This window comes from Rhamphochromis sp. 'chilingali', assembly GCF_963969265.1.
Source record: "Rhamphochromis sp. 'chilingali' genome assembly, chromosome: 6".
Taxonomy (NCBI): Eukaryota; Metazoa; Chordata; class Actinopteri; order Cichliformes; family Cichlidae; genus Rhamphochromis; species Rhamphochromis sp. 'chilingali'.
In genome coordinates, this window is record NC_137933.1 from 19,374,856 (window position 1) to 19,402,401 (window position 27,546).

At 40.7% G+C, this 27,546-nt stretch overlaps 1 protein-coding gene across 4 annotated transcripts in view; it reads left to right on the forward strand.

Moving 5' to 3' along the window:
• acsf3 (acyl-CoA synthetase family member 3) overlaps window positions 1-27,546 on the forward strand; it is a 59,974-nt gene that overhangs the window by 21,475 nt on the left and 10,953 nt on the right. For 3 of the 4 annotated variants that reach the window (XM_080885332.1, XM_080885333.1, XM_080885334.1), the window contains exons 2-7: window positions 1,252-2,059; window positions 4,649-4,804; window positions 8,558-8,712; window positions 10,208-10,353; window positions 14,141-14,238; window positions 14,753-14,879. In XM_080885332.1, coding sequence (XP_080741458.1) covers window positions 1,340-2,059; window positions 4,649-4,804; window positions 8,558-8,712; window positions 10,208-10,353; window positions 14,141-14,238; window positions 14,753-14,879 — 1,402 coding nt within the window. In that variant the 5' untranslated portion in view covers window positions 1,252-1,339. The remainder of the gene's footprint in view (window positions 1-1,251; window positions 2,060-4,648; window positions 4,805-8,557; window positions 8,713-10,207; window positions 10,354-14,140; window positions 14,239-14,752; window positions 14,880-27,546) is intronic. The other variant, XR_013971971.1, reaches the window with a different exon arrangement.

Below are 27,546 nucleotides of genomic sequence, written 5' to 3' on the forward strand. Positions count from 1 at the left end.
TGGATTGACCCATAAACCATTAACTATATAGAGTACAAAGGTTAATGTTCATTGTGTGTTTGTCTCAGACTGCTGTGTGAATGAGATTGATCCTTTATGAGTTATATTTTTTGCATTGCCACCACCCTTTCTTGGATGTTATAGTCCCTGCTGTTACTGCTCTACCATGTGGTGAAGCAACCTGTCAGAAAGCTCTGAGTGGTGTCCCAGTACAAGTCCCTGAGGATTAAAGGCCTCAGGTCAAAAGTCATTCAGAGCTTTTTTAAAAGAGTGGTTGTGTTACTAGCCTCAGGTATTTGAAATTGCCCAGTGTCTGCGGTTTCACAGCGTGTTTTTCAGGACTCTACTTATTTTGAAATAATACATTCAAAAATGTATCTCACAAAATGGGTCAAAACTTCTCAGTTAAAGCATTTTTTTTATTTATTCACAACATTTTACACGTCAAACCAACACCATTTGAAACTGTCTGATAGTGTCTGAGGCTGTCACTGTCACAGTTCTTGCACGCTGCAATATTAAATAGCATTGTCTATGCTTAGATACTAAGGTTGCAGACACACTATCTAACACAGCGTGCTTGTTTACTGTAAATACCAGGCTGATAAGAAATCTCAGTGCAGCCAGTGTAAAAATGCCACGTTAAAATGTCAGCCAACACAGTGAAAGAAGGCCCGTTTCTCTGACCATAACCGATCCAACTGCCTAATTAATGATCTGAAGAAAATGTCGATGTCTCACTAAAAATTTCATTATCATCATTCACGGGTTCAATTTCTTATACGCTGGTGACAGATGTGCTAAAGTCCTGTGTGTTTTTTGAGTGATGCCACGTGGTCTCACTCCCTTTCTTCCTCTATCCCAGATGTGTTCTGCTACCAAACTTTGGCACTGAGTGAAACGGTGCTCAGTAGTACTGATGTAATTCAGCCAGTGACTGTCTGTATCTCTGAGTGATTCCTGTAATTATTTTGGAAATAATATATGAAAAATTCAAACACTGGTGGAACCAGATCATCTTCTTTGTTCCTTAATTAAACAGTTATTTATTTTATCAAGCTGACCACATCAGTGCGCTTGTTTTGTATTCGTAACCATCAACCAGCAGATCTACAAAAACCCAAAACTAGTGGTTAATCAGATGGTTAATTGTCACAGAAAGAATCCCTGGTGATCAAAGTTAATTGGCTTTATGACTTTGTGTGTTGCTTCATCAAACTAAGCGCAAATGTTTTTCACTTCAACCCACAGATATTCACTATGAGCAGATGTAAGATACTGATGATGGAGCCGTAATGAGCTTCTAACTGTGGAGCGTATAAACAACTAAAAGTCAAACATGCTGCCAGGATGTATAACCGCTACTTGCCACTATTTGAAGTGGACTTTGCCTCACTGGAAACCTGCCTTTTCCTTAACTTATTGTCCATTGGAGCCAGGGCAATGGTTTTTAAGACAGGCAGGTCTGAGAAAGGCTCATAGCTGGACTACAGCACCTTCATCAAGGCTAAACCAGAAGCCGGTGTTTGCCAGAGCTCCAGTGTATGGAGAAAAGCTTGCAGTCATAGACAGCAGTGGTAGCCACAGCTACAAGCAGCTGTACTGCCGCAGTTTAGGTCTTGCAAATAGAATCGGTACAGCTCTGAACTCAGACTTTGGAGGTCTGGAAGGAAAACGCGTCTCCTTCCTGTGTGCTAATGATGCCTCCTATACAGTAGCACAGTGGGCCACTTGGATGAGTGGTGGGACGGCGGTGCCACTCTACCGAAAACACCCACCGGCAGAACTGGAGTACATCATTTCTGATTCCCAGACTTCGCTGCTGCTGGCAGCGGACCCCTACACTGAAACCCTCGAACCTCTGGCACAGAAGCTCGGGCTGCCGTGTCTGAAGCTGCCCCCTACTTCTGACCTGGATGCTTTAAGTGAGGAAGACGCACAGGAGAAGGAGACAGCCATCACAGACTGGGCTGATCTACCAGCTATGATCATCTACACCAGTGGAACAACAGGGCGACCCAAAGGGGTTCTGCATACACACGGCAGCGTCCAAGCAATGGTAAATTATGTCTATTAATTACACTGGAGCCAAAGTAAATTAAGCTATTAGCTTTTCTTTTTTTTTATCATAGGGTTATGGGTCTCTTAAATTAGACCTTTTAACAGTGCATTCATGGTTTGCTGTAAGCTATGTGAATGTACAACTAAAATCAGTTTATGTCAGTTATTTATTAAATGTTTAGGTTTTATTTGTGTTCTTCTAATGTATAAGTCCTTAATAACAGTATTCAATAAAAAATAAGTCCTATCTTATTGTAAGATTTCATAATTGTTGCTTGGAAAGATTATTTTTATAAGGAATGAAGGTTTTTGCTGGATTTCTGTTTACATTTTTTCTTTTGTAAAGTCAGTTTTATTTATACAACTGAAAATTTTAAACAAAGAAAAGGTTAATTAAGCTTCATTTATTGGGAAAAAAATAAATTTGACGGAAGGCCTGACGAATAATTTTGTTTGGCATTAAACTACAGAAGTGCATCTGTTTAAATCATTTGATGTTTTTGGCCATCAATGTGACTTCATAGAAAATTAAAGTTCCTGTGAGGGGGGGAGACGTGAAGGTAAATTTCTGTTTACGTTATTTTGTACAGGCAACCAGATTCAGTGTTCTACATGCATGTTGGTGATGCTCATGTACACAAATGTCAGAATTAATTTAATGATTCAAAGAGTCATAACACAAGCCAGCAGCCATGTACGACCAGGAGACGTCTTTTGTTTTTTGCCCTGATGACATTTAGTACTCTGACACTGTTCATGATGCTCATCTCTTTAAATACCATTATGCACAATATGTTGGACACAGCGCACCGTAGTGATCACATTCACTGCAGGCATTTTTTTTTTTTTCAAAAAAACCTGACGTTACCTCTCAAAAAATAAAAAAACAAAAAACCAGACAGACTCACTTAATTATTCACTCACTCAGTTTTCCAGACCGACCAGATTCAAGTGAAGTTCTGCCTCCTTTTAGAGTGATTTAATTTTCCACACTGCCAGGCATGTAGGTCAGTTTCACTTAAAATTGCACAGAAAAACTTCAGGAGATCTTTAATGGCATAAATTAGTGATTATTCAGGAAGCACAGTGGGGAAAAAACGAGGGTGATGCTAATCAGGGAATATGTCTCCTGGGGGTGTCTAAACAGTTCTTTAATTTAAGAAGAAAATCATAGATACAGTTTATAGATCTGCATGTGTTAGTTTTGTGATGTTCTCACTGAGATTTGTGTCAATATAACCAATAATAGATAAGCTGAATATGAAGTTAGATGGGGTTTTTTTTACCTATATTTAAGTCCTGGTTTCACAAAGTTTAGACCTTGAAACATTTTAACAAAATTAATAAATAATAATACTTTTATTGGTGGCATAGTTTAAAAATTATGTGTGTGTATTGTTTACATGACCGTGGCCATTTCCATGTAATGCTAAGCAGGTCCTTAGTCTGATGGTTTCATTACTAGAGTGATTGTAGGAAATGTTTTTGCCTTTCAGCGTTGAAGCATCATATAAGAAAAAGATTTGTTCAAATGAAATTTTTTGAGCAAATCAAACTAAAAAGAGAATTATGGAAAGTGTAAAGTACTAATCATTTTTATAGTAAAGTTAATAGACTAAAAAACTAGATGCTTTTCCTTTTTTCAGAATTTAATATTAATAAAGCTCAACAGCGGTGTTATGTCTGTTTGTCCACTTATATTTGAGTCACTGAAAATGGGGGATTGCATTACATTTAAAGATGAAAATCTGCACTTCAGTCTCATTTGTGGTCATCTGTGGCGATGTGAATAGACAAAAATTATAAAATTGTGTCAGTGTCAAAGAACTTATGGACCTAACTGTATATGTTGGACTTGCACTGATGTTTAAGCTACCCTTAATTAAGAGCAGCAGAGCATCGATGATAAACTTTAGAATATGTTGTTCTTTTTTGTGTTTTGTTTGCCCAGCACAGAGGGAGAAATTACTGTTGATGAGGTGTTTACAGATTTCTACACCAGCAGCCACCTCAGTGGAGTGGAGTGGGGTTAGGTTATAATGATTTTTAGTATTATTGTGCTTTTTGGCTGTAACCAGTTTCACAGGGATCTCTTGACTTTGTCGGACCTCATACGTGCACAGGTGGAAATTAGCTGGGTGCCAAAAGTTCAGCAAGTAAACAACATCACAAAAAATACAGTAAATCAGACACGTAATTATATGTTATTTTTAATAAAATGCCTTTTTAAAAGTTAGTTTTCCCAATTTTAATGCAGTAAACAAAACAAATACAATAAAAGGGATCAAGATCAAGGTTGTTAAAACAGGGATCCTGATACTCCTGTTACTAACAGCAACATGTATGCTGAGGATAAAACCTTTCATTTGAACCTCGCTGTTGTTGGTCTCCTCTCATATAGCGCACTGTGACAATGGGGAAGAATTCAAATAAGTTACAAAAATCAATTTTGCCATCTGGAAGTGCACCAAACGACAGCTTAGGGGAGATCATTGTAACAAATGTCTGTAGCAGTGAAAGCTGACTGAGGTAATTTATTGTAAAGACAATATGACATCTTAACAACCCACTCCGGCCCACCCCTCAGGTCCAGTGTCTGGTTTCAGAATGGGCGTGGTCCAGAGATGATGTCATCCTGCACACCTTGCCTCTCCACCACGTTCATGGCGTCGTTAACAAGCTGCTGTGCCCACTCTGGGTGGGCGCCACCTGTGTCATGCTTCCCGAATTCCATCCTCAGAAGGTCAGAGATGCACTCTTCTTCTTCTTCTGTCTCTCGGCACAGTACACAGTGTCTTTTATTATCCCCCGTGAACAAAAGTGGCTTTTTTTAGGGTTCCATCTAACTTAATCATAAGGCAAAGACAGTTTTCAGATTGAGAGGTCTTCTGCAGACAACCCTGATGGATTAAAAAAGACCATTACCTCTTTCCACATGAATCCCTCTTTCTCAGTTGGTGCTTCCCTTTCCCTTTGCTCTTTTGTTCTTGCTCCTCTCTTCTCGCTTCATCTCCTCTCCGTCTGCATCTCCCTCTCTTTCCCCCTCTCACACTGTCAAAACTAAGTGTTTGGGGCTCAGTGATGAATTGCCCTGTGTGGCTTTGTATCTGACCAATGCCGACACACGGCAGGGACTTAAGCAGCAGATCAATCGATGAGCTGACATTGAAGGATGATAGTGCTTGTTTGGCCCTGAGAAGGGAGGGGAAGATGGGGTGCTACGTGTGTGTATATAAGTGTAGCTGTATTGAAGTGTAAATGCACAATTTTTAATGTATGTGTGTGTGTGCCTTTCTGTTTTTTGCTCTCTTTGTTTGTACGTCAGGAAGTCTACCACTTCATGACACTTAAGGTGAATGAAAAAGAAACGACCTTAAAGAAAATGTGTATCTGTCAACATGGGTATTGCTAGACTAATATAGCTATCAGTATTCAACTGTTATCCCTGACCTTGTGTGCCAAACCACAAAACCCCTTCTCTCATCTTCAGAGAAAAAAAAGAGCCTTTATACTCCTCCTCCTGAAGTTACAGTACATTGATGAAGTGATCGATCGTCTTCTATCCCCTAAGATCTCTGAAGGGTACCCTAGGCAGCAGAGGCCAGCATTGATTTCTTTTTCTTCTGATTTTGCCTGGAGATAGTGTCGGGAATTTTCAGTGCAGGAATTGTGATCAAGTAAATCACAGATAAGTCTTTTTCAAGTGTACTGTATTAGACTGACGGGAGCAGATAGCGTTCCTGGGTTTCAAACAGCGTTGCTCGGATTTTTTTTCTTTTTTTAATTTATTTGATTTCTTATTGACTCCTTCATCACAGCAACTACTCAAATGTAATATTACTGTCATTGTTTTTCCTCAAGAGGGATGGCTAAGGCATCAATTTTTAAATTCTAACAGGCAAGGGCATTTTTTTAAGTAGCCTGATTGATGGGAATGCTGCTTGGAAATACTCACAACTGCCTGTTCTGTAATTCAAAGTGAAATTGACATTTTAAAAATAATGTTTCATACACCAGTTGTCTAGTTCAGACAGATAAAGCATTTTGAAAGTGTTTGGCTGTAAGAATCCATATGCCACTCTGTATAGCTGGTTGCTCTCTGTTACAGTCAGCCTTCTCTAGGAAGAGTCAACTATTAGGATAAGTCTTATATAAGAACTGATACTACTTATCAACGTCAATAGCAGGAACTTTTATTATCTGCTAATTCAGACACACTGGCAACCTGAACACTGATGTTTTTCACCTCTGCTTCACATGAAGCATTTACGACACCGATAATGTGACACTGCTGTCAAGGACTGTGGTAATCTGCCTACAGCTGAAGCTATTATCCACGAGGAATATAAAAAAGCTGTCTGTTTGTAGGAACCTGCAAACACTAATTAAAAACTTAGCTAACTACATAGCTGATACTACTATGTTAATGACTTGACTATTAAAACAAGGTCTATTCCACTGTAAGGTCAGTGAAATGCTCGAACATTAAAACACGATGCAGTTGCTTCTCTAAGATCACTGCTGATGTCTTCCCACCTTGGCATTGTGTTAACACACACCTGAATGCTCCAGACCAGCAAGCTACCAAAATTTCTGCTTAATCAAGTGCATTTGATTAGCAGCATCTGGCTGCTACTTACGCTCTTAATTCCTGTGGTTTTGTAAGGCTGTGCTTAGTTTTTCACACACTGATTCTGCTGTTTGGTTTCGTTTTTTTTTTTTTTATTAAATGAAACAGTGGAAGATCACATATTGTTGCTCATCTGAGGTTTTATTTACCCAATTTTTAGATCCACTAAGGACCAGATTATTTTAAATGTTTTCCCAGTACGTAAAACTTTAAAACTGAAAGACATGTTCTTTACTGAGACAGACGAGCTGAGTGAACTTACCTGACAGTTTTTAGGAATCAGCACTGCTGGCACATTGACATTCAACAATCGGGCCTTCTCGGGAAGAACTGTTTTCGGGTCTTACGTTGAGTGCAGGGCACATGAAGTTGTTTAGGATGCAGGCCATAGCTCTCGGTTCTCACCGCATCCTGTCCCCTAGGTGGAGGCCAGCTCTTTGACGGACATAAATTGCCTTCCTCTCCCGCCTAGAGTGGGCTTGGTGGGAGCGCTTCACTGCACTTGATAGACACCACCCAGTATGGTCAGGGCACGCTCAGCTAATCATCCTTTTCTCTCTTCAAACTTTTATTCTGTATCTCTTCGCGTGAACCGCAGGTTACTTGCAATTTTTAGATCGGCCTGTAACGCTACTCTGGGAGACTGGATTGGGATTTGATTAAATTGTACTGTTGGCATATCTTAATCATCTTAGCTGTATTTGTCTGTGTGTTTGACTTGTGTTTTTATTAGAGCCAGAGGAAGTGATTGGAAGATAGTTTAGTAGATAATAGATTGGGTGAGTCTGTGATGTGAGGGTCACACAAAAGAGAAGTGGAAGGAAGAGTTTAGAAATTGCTGGCACATTAAGAAGGATGTGGTGTTACTTCAGGTGAGCGCAATGATGGGACAGAGTGCATTTTTCTGTGTGTGAGTATGTGTCTAGGTGTGTATGTGTCTGAGAGAGAGAGAGACTGCAGAGGCAGTGAAGCAGGAAATTACGAAATGGAGAGAGAAGGTAAGTGAATGTGAGATAGGGGGGTGAGAGACGAGGGGGGGGGATGAAGGGAGGATGTGGGGTCAGAGATGAAAGTAGAGTGAAAACGGAGCACTTGGAAAATAGAGGCAGAATGAATGAAGAAGAAGTGAGATCGAGTAGCCTGAGAGGAGACAGCTTGGAGGGGGGCACTGGTGGTGGGCTGTGGTGCGGGGGGAGTGACTTAGAGAAGCCGTCGTTCACCTTCATTTAATTCATGCTGTCGTCCTATCCTTCTGCCGTCTACTGCAATGTGTGAGCGTGTGTGAGGAATGAGGTTGAGTGGGCGGGGCCGGGTGTGTAAAATGACTTTGTCCTTGAACAAGTGAGTTTATGTGATTTTCATACAGTATGTTTAGATGTGCATGTAGTTGGCGACGCATGTTTGCGTCCATTAGTGCCCGCCGCTGTTGAAGGCGGCACGTCTGACGCAGCTGAGGATGGGAGCGGCTCCTTTTGTGGCAGTCGAAAAGCACATTTGTCAAAAGTAGCTGCACACGAGGTCTTTTAATTGACCGGCAATACCGCTCCAGTCCGGGGCAGCCGGCTATTTTCTTCCTCCTGACCTTTTAGAAATCTGGGCATTTTTTGCTTGTCTTTTTCCTGCATTATGTTGACAGGTTTAATATGAGGCTGCTGTCTGGACTTTATTCTGCCATTTACATCAAATAAATGAAAAAATGTCACTTTTTTTCCCCTCTAAAACTAATGGAATGAATCTGGATTTAATAATTTAGTCTGCAATGCCCCACTGTTAGATATACTGCTTTTATTTTCCTTATCTCTCCTCCTCCTCCTTCCTTCTTCAGTTATGTGTTGTGCTTATCTCTCTCCCTCTCTCCCCCCACAGGTGTGGGAGATGCTGTTGAGCTCCAAGGCTCCCATGGTTAATGTGTTCATGGCCGTGCCAACTATTTACTCTAAGCTGATCCAGTACTATGATCAGCACTTCACACAGCCTCATGTGAAGGACTTTGTCAAAGCAGTCTGCAAAGAGAGAATAAGGTACTGGTTGTGGAATCTGTGCCACAAGATTTTACTCACAAGTAGCTGTATTTGTGAATACTTCCATGTATGTATGAGTACATATTGATTGGTGGCAAAATGGTTAAGAACAGAGCAACTATAATGTAGCACTGAATGGTTTAATGCAGGGTTTTTATGCAGTGTTTCCTAAATGTCCTTTTCACAGGGATGTATAGAGCTTAATTAAAGTTAATATTAATGCATTTTGTCATCAGTTGGGAGATTATCATCTTTTTTAATCACCCAATAGTTGGATGCTTTAGGCAATTTAAAGAGGAAATTTAATGTTGCTATGGAGTTCATTCATTTTGGGCTCTTCATCATTCCTGTTAGTATTTATTTATGTCCAGATAACTTTGATGGAGAGTATTTTTGGTGAAACTCCTTCAACTTGAAGCCTTGACTTTACCTGACAGAGCAGGATATGACAGCACAAACGTTTGAGTTTGGCTGTAAGCCAGTCTCTGGGCTCCAAACATCTGTATGTTAGTAGCTCAGCTAACTGACAGATGCGTTAGTGATTAGCAATTGGGCCCATTGACCATCACCCTATCCTGGCAGTGTTTTCGGTTCACATTCAAAGAAGACAAAAAAGCAAAATTGGAAAATAAAGTTCATTTGTGAGACAAATTGAAGTTTTTCAGTGCTTCAACTACCTCAGCAAGTTCTGTGTAACAATGACTGATGCAGCTGCAGCTGTTGACCGCGGAGGTGTCTAAACATGATCTATGCATCAAACCACAGTTAACAATTTCAGCTGCTTTTGGAGCAACAACATGTACCTGTCCAACTCACCTCTCTTGCCATCTTTGCTCCTTTTACCGAGCTGAAAACCACATGAAGGTGTGGTTGACGTGCGTGTCAGACTGCGCTCCTCCCCAGAAGTGTTGAAGTGTTCAAACCTGAAGCAAAGTCAGTCCCAAGAAGCATTAAGCCTGTTTTTAAAAGTTTATTTTGGCCCTGAGACACTTGTAGTTCTTTTCATTTGTAATTTGTTTGTCACCTTTCTGTGTGTATGCACTCGTGGCATGCATTATTATTACATTATTATGTTTTCTTGCTACTTGATAATCTTTTGACCTTTGTGGATGGTGTATTAATGTCACACCACATTTCCAGTACATGTTTTGCTTCTTAATAATTTTCACTGCCACAGTTTCTTTTACAAGTGTGTGTGGCATCTGTGTTTTTATTTTGCTTCCTTTGTGCTGCCAATCATCTCTCCCATGCTGCATTCTGTATATTTTTCATAAACAGTCTGCAGTTTCTAGAATACTGTAAGGCACAACCCTATGCTTACTGACTCTCACAAATCAGGTCCTTGGAGACGTGTAAGAAGATGCACAAAAATTGATGTTTCTAATTAGCAAACAATTAGATAATTTACATGTTTCACACAGGTTTTTCAGGCAAAATATAAACTGCAGATGTGTTTTTTGGCGTGTGTCCCTCATGCCTGTCCCTTTCTCTCCAGGCTGATGGTTTCAGGCTCGGCTGCTCTCCCGCTTCCCACTCTGCAGCGCTGGGAGGAGATTACCGGGCACACACTCCTCGAACGCTACGGCATGACTGAGATCGGCATGGCGCTGTCCAACCCTCTCAAGGGCCCACGCGTCCCAGGTTGAACTAAGTGGATGCACTTGTACTCTCACACCTTACACACATATGAGTAAAGAAAGAAATTTTTTTTTTTACATGTGTATGTGTGTTACTTATCTTAAAAAGGGAAGTCATGGGATCATTAGTTAACTTTCCGGCAAAGTATTTCACAAACAAGTCAGCAACTCGTTGCACGTTGCTTAACTTTGCACCACTATCTTCTTATCTGCCACGTGTCACTGTTGCAGAGTCCTGTAAACAATGGTTGGAGCCACTCAGCTAGATAAACTTGCATTACACAATTTTAGCTTCATCCAAAAATCTGTATTCTCAATTATCTTCTAAAAACCTGTCTAGAATGTCAAAGTCAGTACCGGATACATGTATAGTTTGGGCGCCAGCTGCGTATGTTTTTTTTTTTAAAACTCCTTTATCCCTTTGCATAACGATAAAGTTGTGAAACCTCAGGTGTCAAAATACTAACTTGATAATAAAATGCATGTTTTGGTGCTCTTCCAAGCAGAATATGGTCAGGTTACAAACCAGCTGCTGAAGCAATGGCAGGAAATGAGGCCATACAGATAACCTCTTAAAGATCGGTTTGGCATCTGATTATCAGCATTTTTCTTGAAAACCCTTAATGACAAACCAATGGCAGCGTTTTCTGCTCTCTTTTTAAATCAGGCCAACCCTCGATCAGTTTGTCATTTGGTGCATTTATCTTTTGGTACCAAATACTGAGATACTGCACAGCACAACTAGCCAAGCATACTGATTATCAATCAACAAACTTGCAATCACTGATTTCTGCCACTCTATGTTAAAAGTATACACATATATATTAGAAATCTTTATCCTGGAAACATAGAAAGGCAGTGTGGTTTAACAGAACGACATAAAATAATAATAATTTAAAAAGCAAACCTTGCTTAATTGAGCCAGTGTTCCCGGTTTATACTACACTTTGAAAATGCTCTCAAAAATTTTGTTCTACTTCACATATAATCCAAAAACCTCTGATGTTGCTCGACCCTCCCTCATCAGTTTGAGTGAGTACTTCAACTTCACGCGTTGTGCTTTAATCAAAGGTAGTTGTCTCTGGCGTGATGTCAGGTAAAACCCCATGATCCCAACTACACCTCCCTCACACACGCAAAAACAAAAGCAAGGTCTGGAAATGAGGTCAGAGTAGTGGCGGTTGCCATCTTCTCCTGTCATCCCCTCTTCCTCTGTCTCTCTCTCTCTCTCTTTCCCTCTCTTTCTCTTCCACCGTCTTCTTCCTTTCCTGTTCCCCAGACAACACTTCCTCTTACAGGTAGAGCTAATTAGCTTGCAAGTGGATTTGGTAATCCTCTGCCTGCCTGTTTTTGTCAGGGTATTGTTTTGTTTGTTGCTCACTGAATGTTTGGCATGAACCGAGCAGGCTGCGTTCGACTCCTCTCAGGTGATTATTAAGAATGGCTTCAAGAGGCCTGCGTTTTTATTGATGTTTCCTCTCAGCATTTGTGTAAGTGTATGTGTATGTCTGCCTGTGTGTGTGTGTGTGTGTGTGTGTGTGTGTGTGTGTGTGTGTGTGTGTGTGTGTGTGTGTGTGTGTGTGTGTGTGTGTGTGTGTGTGTGTGTGACGGTGTGAGCACATGTAGGCACGAGGCTGCGCCTGTTTGAGTTGGCGTGTTCCTATCTTGCCTTTTAAGTAGGTTAAAATGGATCAATAGCAACCACAGGAAACACTCTCAGAAGAGCAGTGGAGTGGTATCTCTCTTTCACTCTCACCTTCTTCTCTTTCTCACCCCCCCGCCCCACAGCAGCTAAACAGATGACATTTCAGCTCTTAATACAACTTATTGGCAGCAGTTTCATTAGTAATTCTCTCCTGTATTTAGGCCATGTAACTATCCTGATTTTGCTGTGGTGCTTACACTTTTGGAGCTCTTCATATTAACAAAGCTGAGTGTCTTTCTAGGTCATATTGCCCGTCCTGAGATGTAAACATATGAGATCATCCTCATTTTTTCCCCCCATCTTATTATTATCTCACGCTGCTGCCCCTTTCATCTCTTTGATTCTTTTTTGTCCCACTTTTCAGGCTTTTTTCCCCTGTATTTTCACAGAGAAAGTGTAGATACGGCAGTCTTATAAAAGCAGTTGTTCATAGCTTTTTCCCCACCTTAAAAAGCCAAAACAAAAGCTCTCACACCCCAGCCTTTTTTATCAATCAAAAGGATCCATTTTCAGTTTTAGTGAATTAAGGGTAATCGTGCTAGCATCTGAAAACTGTTATTTTAATACACTATTCCCGATGACCATAAATCGGATAAGTAGTTAGAAAATGAATGAAGTGATGATAAATAGGATGTAGTAGGATTCTCATTCTACCTGTGTAAGAAGTACAGAGTTACTTCACTTGCATTTTCAAGGACAAAAAGGATCTTGAGATAAGGAATTAATTTTTACAGGATTTTTCTCCTGATGCCCAACATTTAGATGCTATTATTAGATACCGCTGCAGTAATGTGATTACATTTAATAGGTTCAAATGGTGTACTTTTTCAGTGTTATAATTGCCCTTGGTGGGAGACGGATTGCAAAGTGTGGGTTGGTGTGACTTTTTCCAAGCCAAAGTTCATACAGTTTGAATTGATAGTAAGTAAGTAAGTAAAATTTATTTATATAGCACATTTCACAGATAAAAATCACAAAGTGCTTTACAATAAGATCAGACATACAAGTTAAAATTAATTAAAAGCCCGTTTGTATAAAAATTGATAGAATCCTTCAAAACCTGACGGTCTTTTTATTGGGCAAATGTTAGTCTGCAAAATGATATAAAATATTCAGTTTATTTCATTTATTTATGTAACACTAAATCACAACAACAGTTGCCTCAAGGAACTTCCTTTTGTAAGGCGAAGACCCGACAATAATCCAGAGAAACCACAAAAATCACACAACACCCAAGTACTTGGCCACAGTGGGAAGGAAAAACTCCCTTTTAGCAGGAAGAAACCTCCAGCTAAACCAGGCTATAAAATAAAATATAGGTGCAAATATTAATGCACACAGAAGACCAATGAGAATTTTTTTTGTGCTTTAATTATTTAACTCGCCAGGTGTCACTTGAACACAGTTTGTGGAGACAGCAGGTGATGTCAGGAAATGTGGAAATCCTTTTTTTAGTAACAGTTTTCTCTAAAACGTTACTGCACCTCACAGTTATGAACACTGGATTTTTTAACACAGACTTCTTACTGTATTTTAATACTTGTCAGCTCAGTTATAACATTTCATGCTGCTGTGCTTTATTAATAAAACATGTCAAGTGCTCAGCAGTAAATTAGACTGAAGGACTGAATCCTGCTGTACCCTTGAGTCCTTGTTTCTTCTTTGTTTGTTTTTTTGGAGGCTTCAGAAACAGGTTGAAAGTGCAAACAAACACCTAAAAACAGTTCTATTACTTGACGTTTACTTGAAGTTTGTGCAAACGGCTGCATCAGGCATTGCCCAGAAATCCCCATTACTGTCCGTGTAAGCTGGTTTGTGGTGACTGAGACGAATGGCTTTCAGTTTAGTGTTTTACAAGCTCAGCAAGCCAGTGGCCAGTTTTGGCCTGCAGATGGAGGCTAATGCTGTCTTGGAGAAGATGACTCTTGTGTTAAAAATCTCTCACTGAATGCTTTTGATGGCTTTTTCACTGATTATTGCCAGAATATGTGTTCCACTTCTGTAAAGGCCAAAAATCATCCCATTCTGCTTCGACAAAGTGTATTCTCTTCTCTCTGTGTTCATGGGCTTTCTTTGTGTTTGACAGGAGCTGTTGGGTTGCCGCTGCCTGGTGTGGAAGTTCGGATTGTTATGAATAACACAATTAATACAACCATTGTGGAAGGCACTCACAAAGAGACTCAGGTAATCCATAAGTTCAATATATATAGGTGTCATCAGGTAAAATCATGTGAAAACAAAGGTTTAGCATCAGACTCAATGCAATCCTGTTCCTGTTGCTAATGAAATGCACTTGAATAACTGATGACCAACAAGTGTGAGACCCCAAGGTCAGACTGTATGACGGATAAAGAAAAAGTACATCTCAGACTTTGCAGGCCTGACTTAGCATGTTAAATGTTAAAGTTCATGTCAGTAATATTAGGAAAAGACTGAACAAGTGTCGTTTGCTTGGAAGGATTGCCAGGAGAAAGCCACTTTTCTTTAAAAAGAACATGGCGGCACAGCTTATGTTATATCCAAGAAAATCATAAGACTTCTGGGAAAATGTCCTTTGGATAAACAAAATCAGTGTAGATTTTTAATGATAGTATATAAAACGAACACAGTATATCAGGACTAACATCTCATACCAGCTGTTAAGCACGGTGATGTATTTATCCTGATTTCTTCCTTTCTTTCCATGTATATGCATCAGGTACGACCTGGTCTGGAGGGGAAAGAGGGGGAGCTTCTGGTTCGAGGGCCATCTGTTTTTAAAGAGTACTTTAACAAACCTCAGGAGACCAGAGAGTCTTTCACTGAGGATGGCTGGTTCAAGACAGGTACCAAACCCTCATCTTCCTCAGCAGTATGCATGCATAGCGAGTGCATTTCACTACCATTTATGGTTTGTACTGTCAGAGGGATTCACAGGAGATGAAAGATGTCATAAGATTTTTTCATCAGTGTTGCACACTGTACTTTCGGGGCACGATGACATGATTTTAAACACTTAAAAACCAGGAGTCCAATGCTGGAAGCACACACATAGTCACACATTCAGACAGTGTGTGTGTGCGCGCGCACATTTTGGGGAACTATGAGGGAGTGATAAATGGACTATGTGTGTTTTTGGTGCTGCAGGGCATTTTTCCTCCTAAGTGGTTGTGACTGCTCCAGGTCCTGAAGAACCAACTATTGCTCTGTGTGTGTGTGTGTGTGTGTGTGTGTGTGTGTGTGTGTGTGTGTGTGTGTGTGTGTGTGTGTGTGTGTGTGTGTGTGTGTGTGTGTGTGTGTGTGTGTGGTAGCATAGAGGGAAGCTGTCATCAGAGGATGTTCCTCTCTCTAGCCCAGCACTTCTCCCCTTGTGCCCCCCCCCCAAACAGACCCATACTTTACCAGCGGGAGAGGCAGGCATTCGGTTAGTTTTGAGGGGGGGGCTGAGGAGTGCAGGAAGAAGGGCAGAAGCAATCAGAGCTTTGAATTGTCATGTAGACCACAGGAAATAAGAGGAGGAAGCAAAAGATTTGGGAAGGAGCTTGAAGTATTGAGCTTGGAGATGTGTTGGAGGGGGTTAGAAAGAGTCAGCTGCAAAGCTGACTCTGGGGACCAAGAAGGTAGCGATCGGGAGCTGCCGATGGTGGTGGAGGCGGGAGTGGGGAACAGCAAGGAAGGAGTGAGTGATGGAGAACGAAGCAGGGCAAGGCAGAGTGTGTTTAATTGGCTTTGCAGGCTGGAAGGACAGAGATCCAGAGCACAGCACGTTGCTGTCACACTCCATTACAGCCACTGGCCACATAATGAGAGCCTGTGCAATCAGCTCCCCACAGACCAGTCCCTCAAGCCACACACACACTGTGGAAGCTATCAAACACCTTACCTGCCCTGCCTGTGTTCGCTGATGCCAGTTTCAACACACATGCAGCTTTTTTTCCCTTCAAATTTCAAATTCAGATTTTCTTCAATTCTCCGGTGAATCGATGATTCAAACAGGAGCAACTGTGTCGGAAATTCACATTGTTTTGCTTTCTTTGTGTTTTAACTCAGCTCGAGAATAAACTCAAGTACATTTTAAAAAAAAAAATCCAGATTTTACCAATCAGTGTGTTCACAGGTCTTAGGCAGTAGAGCAGGGCAATATGACCAAAATATTTATCATGATATGCATTTGAAAATTTGCAATAACGATATAACTGACGATATAATTGAGACTAGACAAAATACTTTAAAACTCCACAACTTTATTAATGCAAAAAAAAAAATCAACCTATTTTCACTTAAACGAGCAGCTGTTTTTTATCTGCATTAAAGTTATATAAAAATTTAACAGCACAAATGCAAATTCCTTGCTGACAGTTTAACCAAAAGGCATTTCCAGTGGAAACTGGCTGACATATCCTCAGTATAACCATGTATAACATCCACAAAACTTAAAAAGAGGTTATACACACACACAATACAGTAATATTATGTTGAAGCACAGTACGTATCACTCCGCCAGGCTCCTGCCTACAGTAGTCGTAATGCTCCGACAATCCATCAAGCGGTGCGGCTTCGTAGCTTAGCAAAGTCGTACTAAAAAATTTGACAGATTTCCGAGCGCCGTGTACCACATAAAATCGTTTCGAGGTCAGTAAACACAACCAGAATTCATACATAAGGCACACGGGATTATAAGGGGCACTGTCGGTTTCAGAAAAATCAAAGGATTGATTTTAAGTGTGCCGTATTTTCCAGAAAACACGGTAATAACGACGGCCCGCTAGCATGTGCTACCAAAAATAGTGCTTTGTTGTGTATCTGACGGACGAAAGCTAAACCAGTTCCACACCACTGAAGTTGCAGCATTTTTACAAACCAATTCTGGTTCATCCGTTTCATTCAAAGATCCACTTTCGCCCTTCTCATTCTCCGTCACTGTCATGCTTTTTCGCCATGTGCGTATGAAAACAAAGGCACTGCGCATGTGCGTTTTACCCATATTCTATCGCGATATTTCATTTTCTTATCGTTGCCCAACATTATACCAGTATTACCGTGAACGGTACGATATGGCCCAGCCCTATTTGGCAGCCCTCCTGCATGCATGACAAATGCCTTTGAAGCATTTTGTGGTTCCAGAGCTGATTGAAATCTGCAATATTAAAACAAGTCAAACAATTAAAACATTATAGATTTGTGTTTATTACTGGGAATTAAATACTGGTAGGTTTATTATGAGCTTTAGATTGAAACAGGCTTGCCATTTTATCCTGGTGCCTGCTCGACTTAGGTGAATATTTATTGAATCGATATGAATCCCCTCATCAGTCATTAAGAGATGTGCATTTAAAATGTTGGACAGTAACATTTTGTCTGTTTACATCGAAATGATTGCTTCTTTTCTGTTCTTCTCTTTAGTACTGAGGAATTTATTTAACACACCAAAGTGACATAAAAACATAAACTTATAATAGTGTTACTCTGTCTTGTGTTTATTTGTTTTCTTTTGGAACATTTGAAATATCAATAATAGAAAACTTTGAAATATGAATTTTTAGTAAGTAAAACTATATCCAAGATGTGGGTTTACTGAGCAGGTATGAGGTCATACACATGCAGGCAGGGAGAAGGGGGAAAGACAAAGTCCAAAAATTTGATGAAGACCTTGTGCACTTCATCTTCCTTCCCAGCTTCTTAACTCATTTCTCACACTGTCTCCTTTTTTACTCTTACACCTGCTCCACGTTTCACACAGCAACTTTTTTCTTTCACATTTTCAATCTCACGCTCCATCTTTCGCTTGCTAACAGTGGGCTGATCTCTTGCGGCCTTCTGTATCTCACTTTTTCTATATGCTCTGGGATTTAACTGCCTGGTTGGGGGAAAAGGTGGCTGCTAACCGAAATTTCTTACCAAGATTTTCTTTATGGAGTTGGGCTGTAAAAACGTGGATGTACAAACTTTTAAAGTGGATTGCAAATGGCAAATTTTAGAAGACGCGATCTGAATAATCTGCTGCAGACAAAAACAGGAACAGAAATCCAGATGTTTTATTTCATCCTGTGAAATTTTCTTGCAAATGAAATGTGCACGCTACTTTTACACGTCCGGTGTGTGAAAGCCTTCATGCCTAAACTAATAAAAACTTGTAAAAAATTCAATATTTTTCAAACAAAAACGAAAATCCACTCTGGCAGCTAACTGAACCTGAACTGAAAATGTAATAAAAATGAATAAGAAAATAGAAAATGATAATAACTTTGCATTAGACGTCGTGTAGGTCGAAAGGCAATAGAGTTAATGTACAGTGTTTTGTTGGGTTCATTATTTTTAGATTAAATGTATCTCATTAGGAAGACTGTTAGGAAAAATACGCACACCAGCCCTCAATATTCATAATGAAAAAATGCACTTTTTAGATTAGCCACAATTGCTTTGTGCAAGAGGAGAAAATGTCTTTAAAAAAATTCTGTTTGAACTTTGCAAAAACAATGCTAACAGGGGAGACTGACAAAAGCAAAGAGAGATGGGAAAAGAAATGTGAAATCTGAGAAGCAGAGAACGAGTGGGAGTTTAGATCAATAGGTTCTCAGCTGGCCAAAGGTGTCTTCTCCAGAGTTAACAGGTGCTGTGTAGCGTGATTGACAGCTCGATAGGGAAGCTGTCACCTAAGCGTTCTCTCTTTCCACTCATCTTCACAAACATCTCTGAGCACATTGATCCCTTCTCACTTTTTTTTAGCCCTCCTTTTGTGCTCTACAATACAGTCTGTCTGCTGTCCAGAGCTAAAAAGAAAGCTCATCTTGACCCAGTAAGCCTGTAAGAGCGTTTGTTGTTCCATTTATTGTACACATATAGATACAGCAAGGCAATGGAAGCAGTGAGAAGAGAGACTGAAGGCGTTGCTTCAGATTTGCTCGTTAGTCGTTAGTTGATGCCAACAAACAAAACCCAGAACTCCTCCAAGAGTAATTTATGAATGCATAAATTAGTCAGAACTCATGGGAAGAAAGAGAAGCTTAAGCATTAGCTGTTTTTGAATTTTTTATTTCACTAATAAGAAGTTTGGCTGTGCTGCAGAGAGCAGTTGGGATAAAACTGAGCCTGGAATCTGACTATTAGCCCCAGAGAGGTTAAATTATTTAATTACATAACTGTGTGAAAGGTGTTTATTAGGGCAACTTTCATGAGCTCCCAGCAGCTTTTCAGAGATACAAAAACAGATTTTTGTATGAATCGTTTTAAACATTGTGACAGAAAACAAACACGCAAACTAGTCAGCTGCCATATCTAACCCAATTAATAAAATAAAAACATCAAATTAAAAAAAAATAACCTGTTGACTGAGCCCCTGGGCTGGATGAGATTTAGGTTTCTTCAGGCTCTGGATGCTGTGGGGCTGTCTTGGCTGACACACTGGAAAAGTGTGGCATGCCCACTCGGGGTTGGGGATGAGTTGATGCCTCAGTGGAAGAGCGTCATAGGGTCTTGTTGACAAGTGAGACATCCACGAAGCAAGAATTTAACTGACAGATTGGTGTGGCATCTGTAGTAACATGGGTGATGTACCAGCCTGTTGCGGTGATCTGGATACGAGCTCTGAGTAGTGACCAAAAGAACAAGACCGCAGATACAAACGGTGGAAAGGAATTTAATCTAAAAGGTGTCTGGGCTCTCCCTTATAGATTGGGTCAGGAGCTTTGTCATGCGGGAGGGACTCAGTGTAGCGCCTCCACAAAAGGAAAGGAGACAATTAAGGTGTCTCAGGTATCTGACTAGGATGCTTTGTAGGTGAGGTATTTCAGGCATATCCTGCTGGGAAGAAATCCCGGGGCAGTCCCAGGACATGCTGCAAAGATTGTATCTCTCAGCTGGCTTGGGAACACCTTGGTGTCCCCCTTAAAGACAGGCATGAAGAGATGAATGGTTGAATGAATAAATCAGTCTATTCTGTTATTGATATGTTTTAGTGACTTTGACCCACCATATAGCAAGCTGATCATTCAGTCCAGCACGTCTTTGTTTATTTCACTGTGATTTCTGAGGAGCTGAAACATTCAGTTTATCAAAGCTGTTTTTGTTCACAAGACTGGATTACTTGGAGATTTTCCAAGTCTGCCATCAGCAGGTTCCACTTTTTGCAGCAAAGATTTTCCACCTCAAAATTAGCAGCTGAAGAATAACTGCAGAAACATCGGGGGGGAGGGTTTGAGAGAGGCTGTCTTTCATGATGGTCCTGTTGTGTTACTGCCTCTCAATCCTTTCATGAAGTCTGGTCTTTCATTTGGCAACATTAATGCGAAATTGCTTGAAATATGGTTTTAATGTGAGGTAAATGGCTCTTTTAAAAGCTGCAAATGTGGTTAAAATATGAATTTGGACTTGGTTGGGGTTTTTTTGGCATCTACCATATTTGTATTATGATGCAGGGCTTCATTTTTCAGAATCTCATTTCACCAAACATGAGTGTTAGGACACATTTGATTGAGTATGGGTGTGCGTGTGTGTTTGTGTGTGCTTGTGTGCAACCAAGAGAGATATAACCTCAGCTTTAAAGGTGAGCTTTAGATCTGCGGGGGAAATTTTCAGCAGACAGACAAACAGGAGTGTGGCTCATATCCTGCAGAGCCTTCACTAGTCATTTGTGCATTGGTCTTTTGCTTCCAGCTGTTCTCTCCTCTTCCCTGCCTCCATCCCTCTCTGTGTTCCCAATGTCATATTTCACCCCAAGTTACATCGTGTCCTCCTAACTCCAATGTCAGTGCTCCCTACGGGATTCATCCAACGCCCCGCTCCCCGCAGCACTTCGATCAAACAGCCATCCGTGCAGCTTTACAGCTGAGACGTCGACGCATGTTGGCCATTGTTTTATTAATACTAGTTGCAGGTAAATAAACACCATATCGTGTACAGGATGGGTTTTTTTCTGGGGTTTTTGGTAAACTGAAGATGCATAAAATATTTTTAAAGTTCCCTCCTGATTCTTTTTCTTACCTCGTTCACCTGTCTGTTCCAGGGAAAGGCAAAAAGGCAAGAGTTGGTATGAATCCAAAGTGGCAAAGGCAAAACTGTGTCTTGAATGAGACTAGATTTGTGTGACTCTGTGGAGTGTGGATGCTTGTAAACAGCGGTTAAATTTCCTTGATGAACGTGGCAGATCTGAGACAGACATCAATCCTCAGCTTCAGCCTGTTATCTTCTTTGAGAAAGGCAGTCCAGCCAGGAATATAATCAGTAACATTAACATAAAGCAATTCAAGCTCTTTTAATTGCATTATATTAAACAAATTAGATCACTCATCCAAGTGCAAAGTGCTTTCTTGTATGATATTAATTACTAAAAAAGGAGCTGTGACAAAAGTTAAGGATGATAAATAATGTCAGAGCTGAGATTTCGGTGCTTGGCTGTCTGTTATTTATCCTCATTAAGACTTCCATCTAGGCATTGGGGCTTTAATGTGAAACATTAATATTCATATATGCTAAGTGTTTACAGTCACTCTCTGAAGAGGCATGACACATTTAGACCTGTCTCATCTTGTGCAGATAAGGCTCTCCTCTCCACGGTGATGGAGGGTGCTTAGTTTTGACCCGCAGTGTGAGAGTTTAGGTTGTGCTGAATGGGTTGAAAGACCCTGACTCCACTTGTACCTTCCCGCAGAGGAGAAGCGTCTCCTCGTCAGGCTCATGTTCAGCACTTCAGCGATGCTCATGTAGAGGCATGTATAAACACTCTATGTCTGTCAAATAACAGCTCTACAAAAAAATGTCAGAAGGAAAAACACTTCTGAGTTTTGGAGTCTTTTTTTGAAATTTTATATCTGTTTTTTGTTTTGTTTGTTTTTTAAGTTTGCATCCACCTACATTGGTGTATTCAGAAGATATACAGAGGATGGGACTATGCTGTAGATTGAAGGCACTCAATTAAAATTAATTAGGTGTAACACCTACAGAGCAGCCTGTCTAGTGGCTATTGGTGGCTGTAAATAGTGAAGATAGAAGGTCAAAGAGAGGGCAGCTAAAGACGTCACCTTTACAGCATGTGGAATTTTCAGCCATGAGGACATCGAGGTGAAATGTAAGTATTCTTATCACCTTAAACATCAGACTTGAATCTGAGTTCATATCACTTACAGCATTAACTATCCCAACGGTTCACTTCTATATTTTGCTTAAATCTGGAATTACTGCCAAGATTTCTTCAAGCTGATAGGAACAAAACCATAACTCAAATAACGAGTTGTTGCTGCCAAGGTATGAAGAAGAGCACCTCTGAACCTTAAAACAGAGCAGCAGAAAAACAGGAAACTAAGAGTACAATTTGCACAAAGAAACCAATAATTGGACAACAGAAGACTGGAAAAGATTTTCCTTTTTCTGATGAGTCTGTCTGCTTTGACATTCAGATGATAGGCTCGGCATTTGAGCGTCATTTAAATGCCACAGTGTGCCTGAGTATCGCTGCTGACCGTGTCCATCCATTTATGACTTGGATGTTCATCTTTAACATGACTAAAGTTTTTAATGTTGAAGTCAGTATTATGTTTACAAGTAAGCCCCTATCAGCCAGAAGCTCAGGCTGTTTGAGAGTGTGAATGTCTATAAGATTTATTTATTTATTCCATACCCTTCCCAAGGTTCACGTTCTGTTGTTGTTGTGTTTTTATACTTTTTTTAAAGCATAAACTACAAGCCAGAATGGGCTCAAATGTGAATGTGAACACATTTTCATCTTATCACTGAAAGTGTACACTTTACAGGAAGTGAAATGCCAGCCACATCTCCAGGGTTGAGTGGGGCATGCACACAAACACAAGTGCATGGTACTTAGATCAAGGTCGCACTCAAACCACACTGAATTGCAAACACTTATTTCTGTGTGTTCCCGTAGCAGCAGAAATCTCTTATGGTGCTAGAAGGTGCTGGCAAGCTAAGAGATGACTTCTGTCACCTCTACAGAAACTGTTTTTGTGAAATTTTAGTTGTCTCTCTCTTTCATTCTTTCATTCCCCGGCACCTCTCGCAGTGAAGCTAGTGGCAGCAGACTGAACTGTTTCTGCAGTGTTGGCCTTTGTCATATGTCACACTCTGACCTTTTCTTTTGCACGTTTTTTGTCTTAGAAAAGTAACACGTCTAGACTTTGTCTGTGTGTCTTTGTGTCGTTCTGGATTGTTGTGTGGAAAAAATGGGCGTAATACAAGTGCATCATTTTTAAGGCACAGGCAGCATCGATGAGGGGGATTAATAATAATTTAGGACAAGTTTTAAAAATAGAAGAGACTGTTGAATCTTGTCACATTTCCTGATGTAAGGAAGATGAGTGTGGAGCCCCTTTTCTGCTTCCCTGTCATCACTGAGTGTTTGTTGAGTGGGTACTCTGCAAGAGAGGCAAACAGTTTGTTCGATGGGTTGAGACAACAACCCTGTGCAGGAGGGCCTTTCCTGTCCTTCCTGGACCAAAATTTAAGCTCCAGGCTGAGTAAACTGCATTAACTTCATTTTTAGTGAAACATAACTACATGTCCTCGTGAATGTGCCCTTTGTCTTTCTTGAACTATAACAACATACAAAAAATATTTAGCCACCTACAGCAGCTTTTATGGCATCCCAATCTACATTCATAGGCAAATTTGGATGTGACCCCCCTCCTCCTCTTCGATCTGTAACAGCTTCCCAATTCTGGGACACCATCCTGCTGGATTTTTTTGAAATTTTCACGATGGCCTGGCTTGCATTCGCCATTCTAGCCCCTTCCAAAGATGTTCGGTGCAGTTGCACAAGAGTCTGTGTGGGGCAGTAAAGTTCATCTTCACCACCACACTCATCCAACCATGCCTTTAAGGATTTTGCTTTGTGCACTGGGGCACACACTGTGTTCCAAATTCCAAATAACTCGGGAGTGACACCACTCCCAATTTAGCATGTTCCAGAAAAAAGAAGTAAAAGTAGGATTATATAATCCTATATAAAAATAGGATCATAATACTTGTTTCTTTTTATACTTTTAATTTAAAAACTGCTGCAGCACATTATGGATGGAGGCTGGTCAGTGCGCTGTTTATTGCTTATTTAGGCAGTCATAAATACACAACGCTGGCAGTGCAGATGAGCAGTTTTATAGTTTTATGGCTGTTCAGTGCCGCCATCTTGGATTGTTAACTCGGGGTTGCTGGGTCTTTTCCGACTTTCCTGGTGGGAAATCCGAGTCGAAGGGGAATTCCAGATTTCAGCTCTGACTGAGAACTCAGAAATTCCAACTTCCAGCTTTTTTAGGAACACACCAACAGTCATACTGAGACAGAGAAGGGTAAACTGTTCTCATGAAGTTAGATACACAGAATTGTTTCGAATATCGTGGTAAGGCGTCAGGTAAGACCTGTTGGCGACCACAACAGAAAAATGTGAATTCCCTAACAGGTTTGTAAGTGGCAGCTCTGTGAGATCATTCATAAAGGTCTAAACAGATGTCAGTGAATCTCTGATTACTGCGGTTTATTAGTGAAACTGTGCTTTGAAACTGCTTTGTTCGGTAGCACATGATCACCTGCAGTTTGCATGGAAGATACCAACTGGTCTCAGTTTCATTACCACATCGTGCGTGGTAGTGAGAGTCTGAAAAGTGTGAGAATGCTTGCCTTCAAAGTGAAAGTTGCAGCTTTTGGCATGTGTTGGTTGTAGTGGTGAGGCACAACTTTTACTCTGAAGACAAAAACTTTCTCTGTTTTTGGTGTAATACCCACTTTGCAGCCAATCACCTGGGAACAGCGAGCAGTCTCCAGGAAACACTTGCCAGCCAATCTCAGATTACACATTTTTCCCTAGCAACTGCAGGCCTGTGTGACTGAACTAAGGGGCCCCGACCAACCCCAGCCTGTCCATACTGTGTATATCAGCTCTGTCAACTGTATCATACCATCAAAAACATACACCAGCTTTTGTTTTAACTATACAGTTTCCCTTCATTTCTCCACTTTTTTTCCTACAGTTTGTTCAGTATAATATGTTTGGTTTTCCTGCGTCAAGGATATCACCGACAAAAGCTTATTTTTTATTCTGCAAAAATATCACAGCAAGAGTGAAAGCGATTCATTTTTGTTAAAATAAATGAGTCACCTTCCAAAGGCAATTTCTGCTTTACTGTAATCTTGGTTAAATAGTTGGAAATATTGCAGCTGCTCGTAGCTCACCTCTCCTCACGATGCTGTTTTTCTTGTTATTGGTTTGAAATAATTTGATGTTTTCTTTTCTGCTTCTGCGAACCCCTCTAATGTCATTTTCCTGGTTTTCTGAAAGACACTGTGGAAGTTTCCTCTGACCCTCCATCCTCAGTTAAATTCTTGATCTATTTTTATTTCTTTTTTTCACACTGTGTGCCTTCACTTTCTTTAATGCCTCAGAATGAGATGAAAGCCCAGTGCAATTAGGCTTCTTATCGTTTTAATTAGGAAAGCCATTCGGCCATATCTGCCTCAGACGCCATAACACATAATGGCGGAGAGTCTCTGATGCCTGAAGTAGTGATTGTGTGCGTGTGTGTGCGTACGCATGTGTTGTGTGTGAGTACATACAGTACGCATGTGTGTATATTTGTGTGTGTAAATGTACGTCCTAGTAACACAGTTCCCAACAATCCCGCTCCCGCCCTTCTTTCCTCTTTTATCAGTCTGTGTTCTCCAATCGCTATTCCCACTTGTGCGTCTCTCCAAACATGTTGTTCTATCCCTCGTTACTTCCTTCCCCTCAAAGAGACAAGGTCAAAGAGTCCTGTATAAGTACTTCAAACTCAATTCAACTATGTTGTCTGAGCGTTCCTTTTCAAACCCTTTTGTCAGCGTTTGCTTCGTTAATGCAGCTTTTCTTCCTTGACGCTACAGCTAGATGTACTGATTTTATTGTATGTTTTTATCTGTTTCAATTTGCGCGCACACACACGCCCACGCAGGATACACAAACAGTTTATCAGTGTGCACGTAAACTGCTCATTTCTCCATATCTGTTTGCATAAGATGAGAGAGCTACATGGCTGAAACCAAATCATTTTTTTCTTCTTCTTTTGCCCCTCATCTTAAAGAGGGGGAACTGTAACTACCCTGATAGTGGTGTTAACACCAAACCAGCTCCTCTGCTCGCCTCTCTACTTTCTCCCCCTCTCCCTCCATCCTCCCTTTCCTCCCTCCTGTTACCCTGGCCTATCAGTGCGGAGCAGTGGTCTGTGAAGAAATTCCCAATATCTAAATTTACACACTGTATCAATCTTGTTTAATAGACTGGAAAGCTTATAGCCGCCGTGGCAAGCCGGCAGAGAGGGCAGCGGTGATAAATTGTCGGTGTGCAGGCGACAGCCGCCCGTGATGTATAATGAAATATTTATGATTTATCCCAGCTAATAAACTGAAATGAAGTGCATGATATATGGGAACAGATGGGCCCTCTATTGATGCTGAGGTGGAGAGGCAAGAGGGGGGAAGAGGAGACAGGAAGAGAGGTGGAGAGAAGGAAACAGAAGATGTGATGAGAGATGTTTGAGAGGTAGTTGGAAAAAAAAAGAAGCATAAAAATAGAATTGAAAACGTAAGAAAACATAGTTTGTTTGTGTTTGTGTGGCACTGGAGCTGGAGAAGCTGAAAACATGGACGTATAGGTAAGACGGATGGAGGGATATGGGGTTAGCAGTACAGACTAAATGATGGAATAGAGGACAGGTGGAAGATGGCAGTAAAAACAGACCACCATCAAAATGTAATCCCTCTCCTACAATGCTGCTGATTCCAGGTGAGGCAGGTGCAGTTGCTTTCTTTTATTGACTCCATATTTTTCAGCTACAGTCTGCAAACACGCACAGCTTTACCTTAAATGTTCTTAACTGAGCAACACTGAGGTTTTTTGCAATGCTGAGGGGTGCTGTGTAAAGCTTACAAGTGCAACTATGTCCCTCAGAATTGTTCAGCATTTTGGGGAATAAACGTCCAACCATGCCTTTAAGGATTTTGCTTTGTGCACTTTTTTACTGAGAGTTAAACTGCTGACACAATTTTAATCAATATGAAGCTCCAGCCAGCAACCAGTTACTTTAACAGGAACAAAAGGAAAGGCTAACGTGTGATATCATGTGCAGTAACATCATATGTAATTTGTGTGGCATCTTAAGGATAGGTTTATACTAACTTGCAAGCTGTGTACACAGATGCTGTGGAGACTGAATGACTGGTGTCCAAGTTGTGTTTTTCCTAAGTCTCGGGTGCAGAGTACACCGGAAAGACACATGTGTAGCGGGTATATCGTAGTATATGCAAAAAAGCAATCACATGCAGGTTTTCAAGGCATGGCTGTATTACCTCTTTGTGATCAAATGTACCTGTAGATTCTTCCCTAACAACCTGTGGATGTTGGAGGGTTCGCTGACCAAGCCCTGTGTGACTGAGGCGTTTGAAATTGGTTTCACAACAACTGCCAGCAACCACTTGCCAACCAGATGGAAACTATAGTTTTTTCCATACCAACCCTGGTAGTTGCCAAGGTGTTCCCAG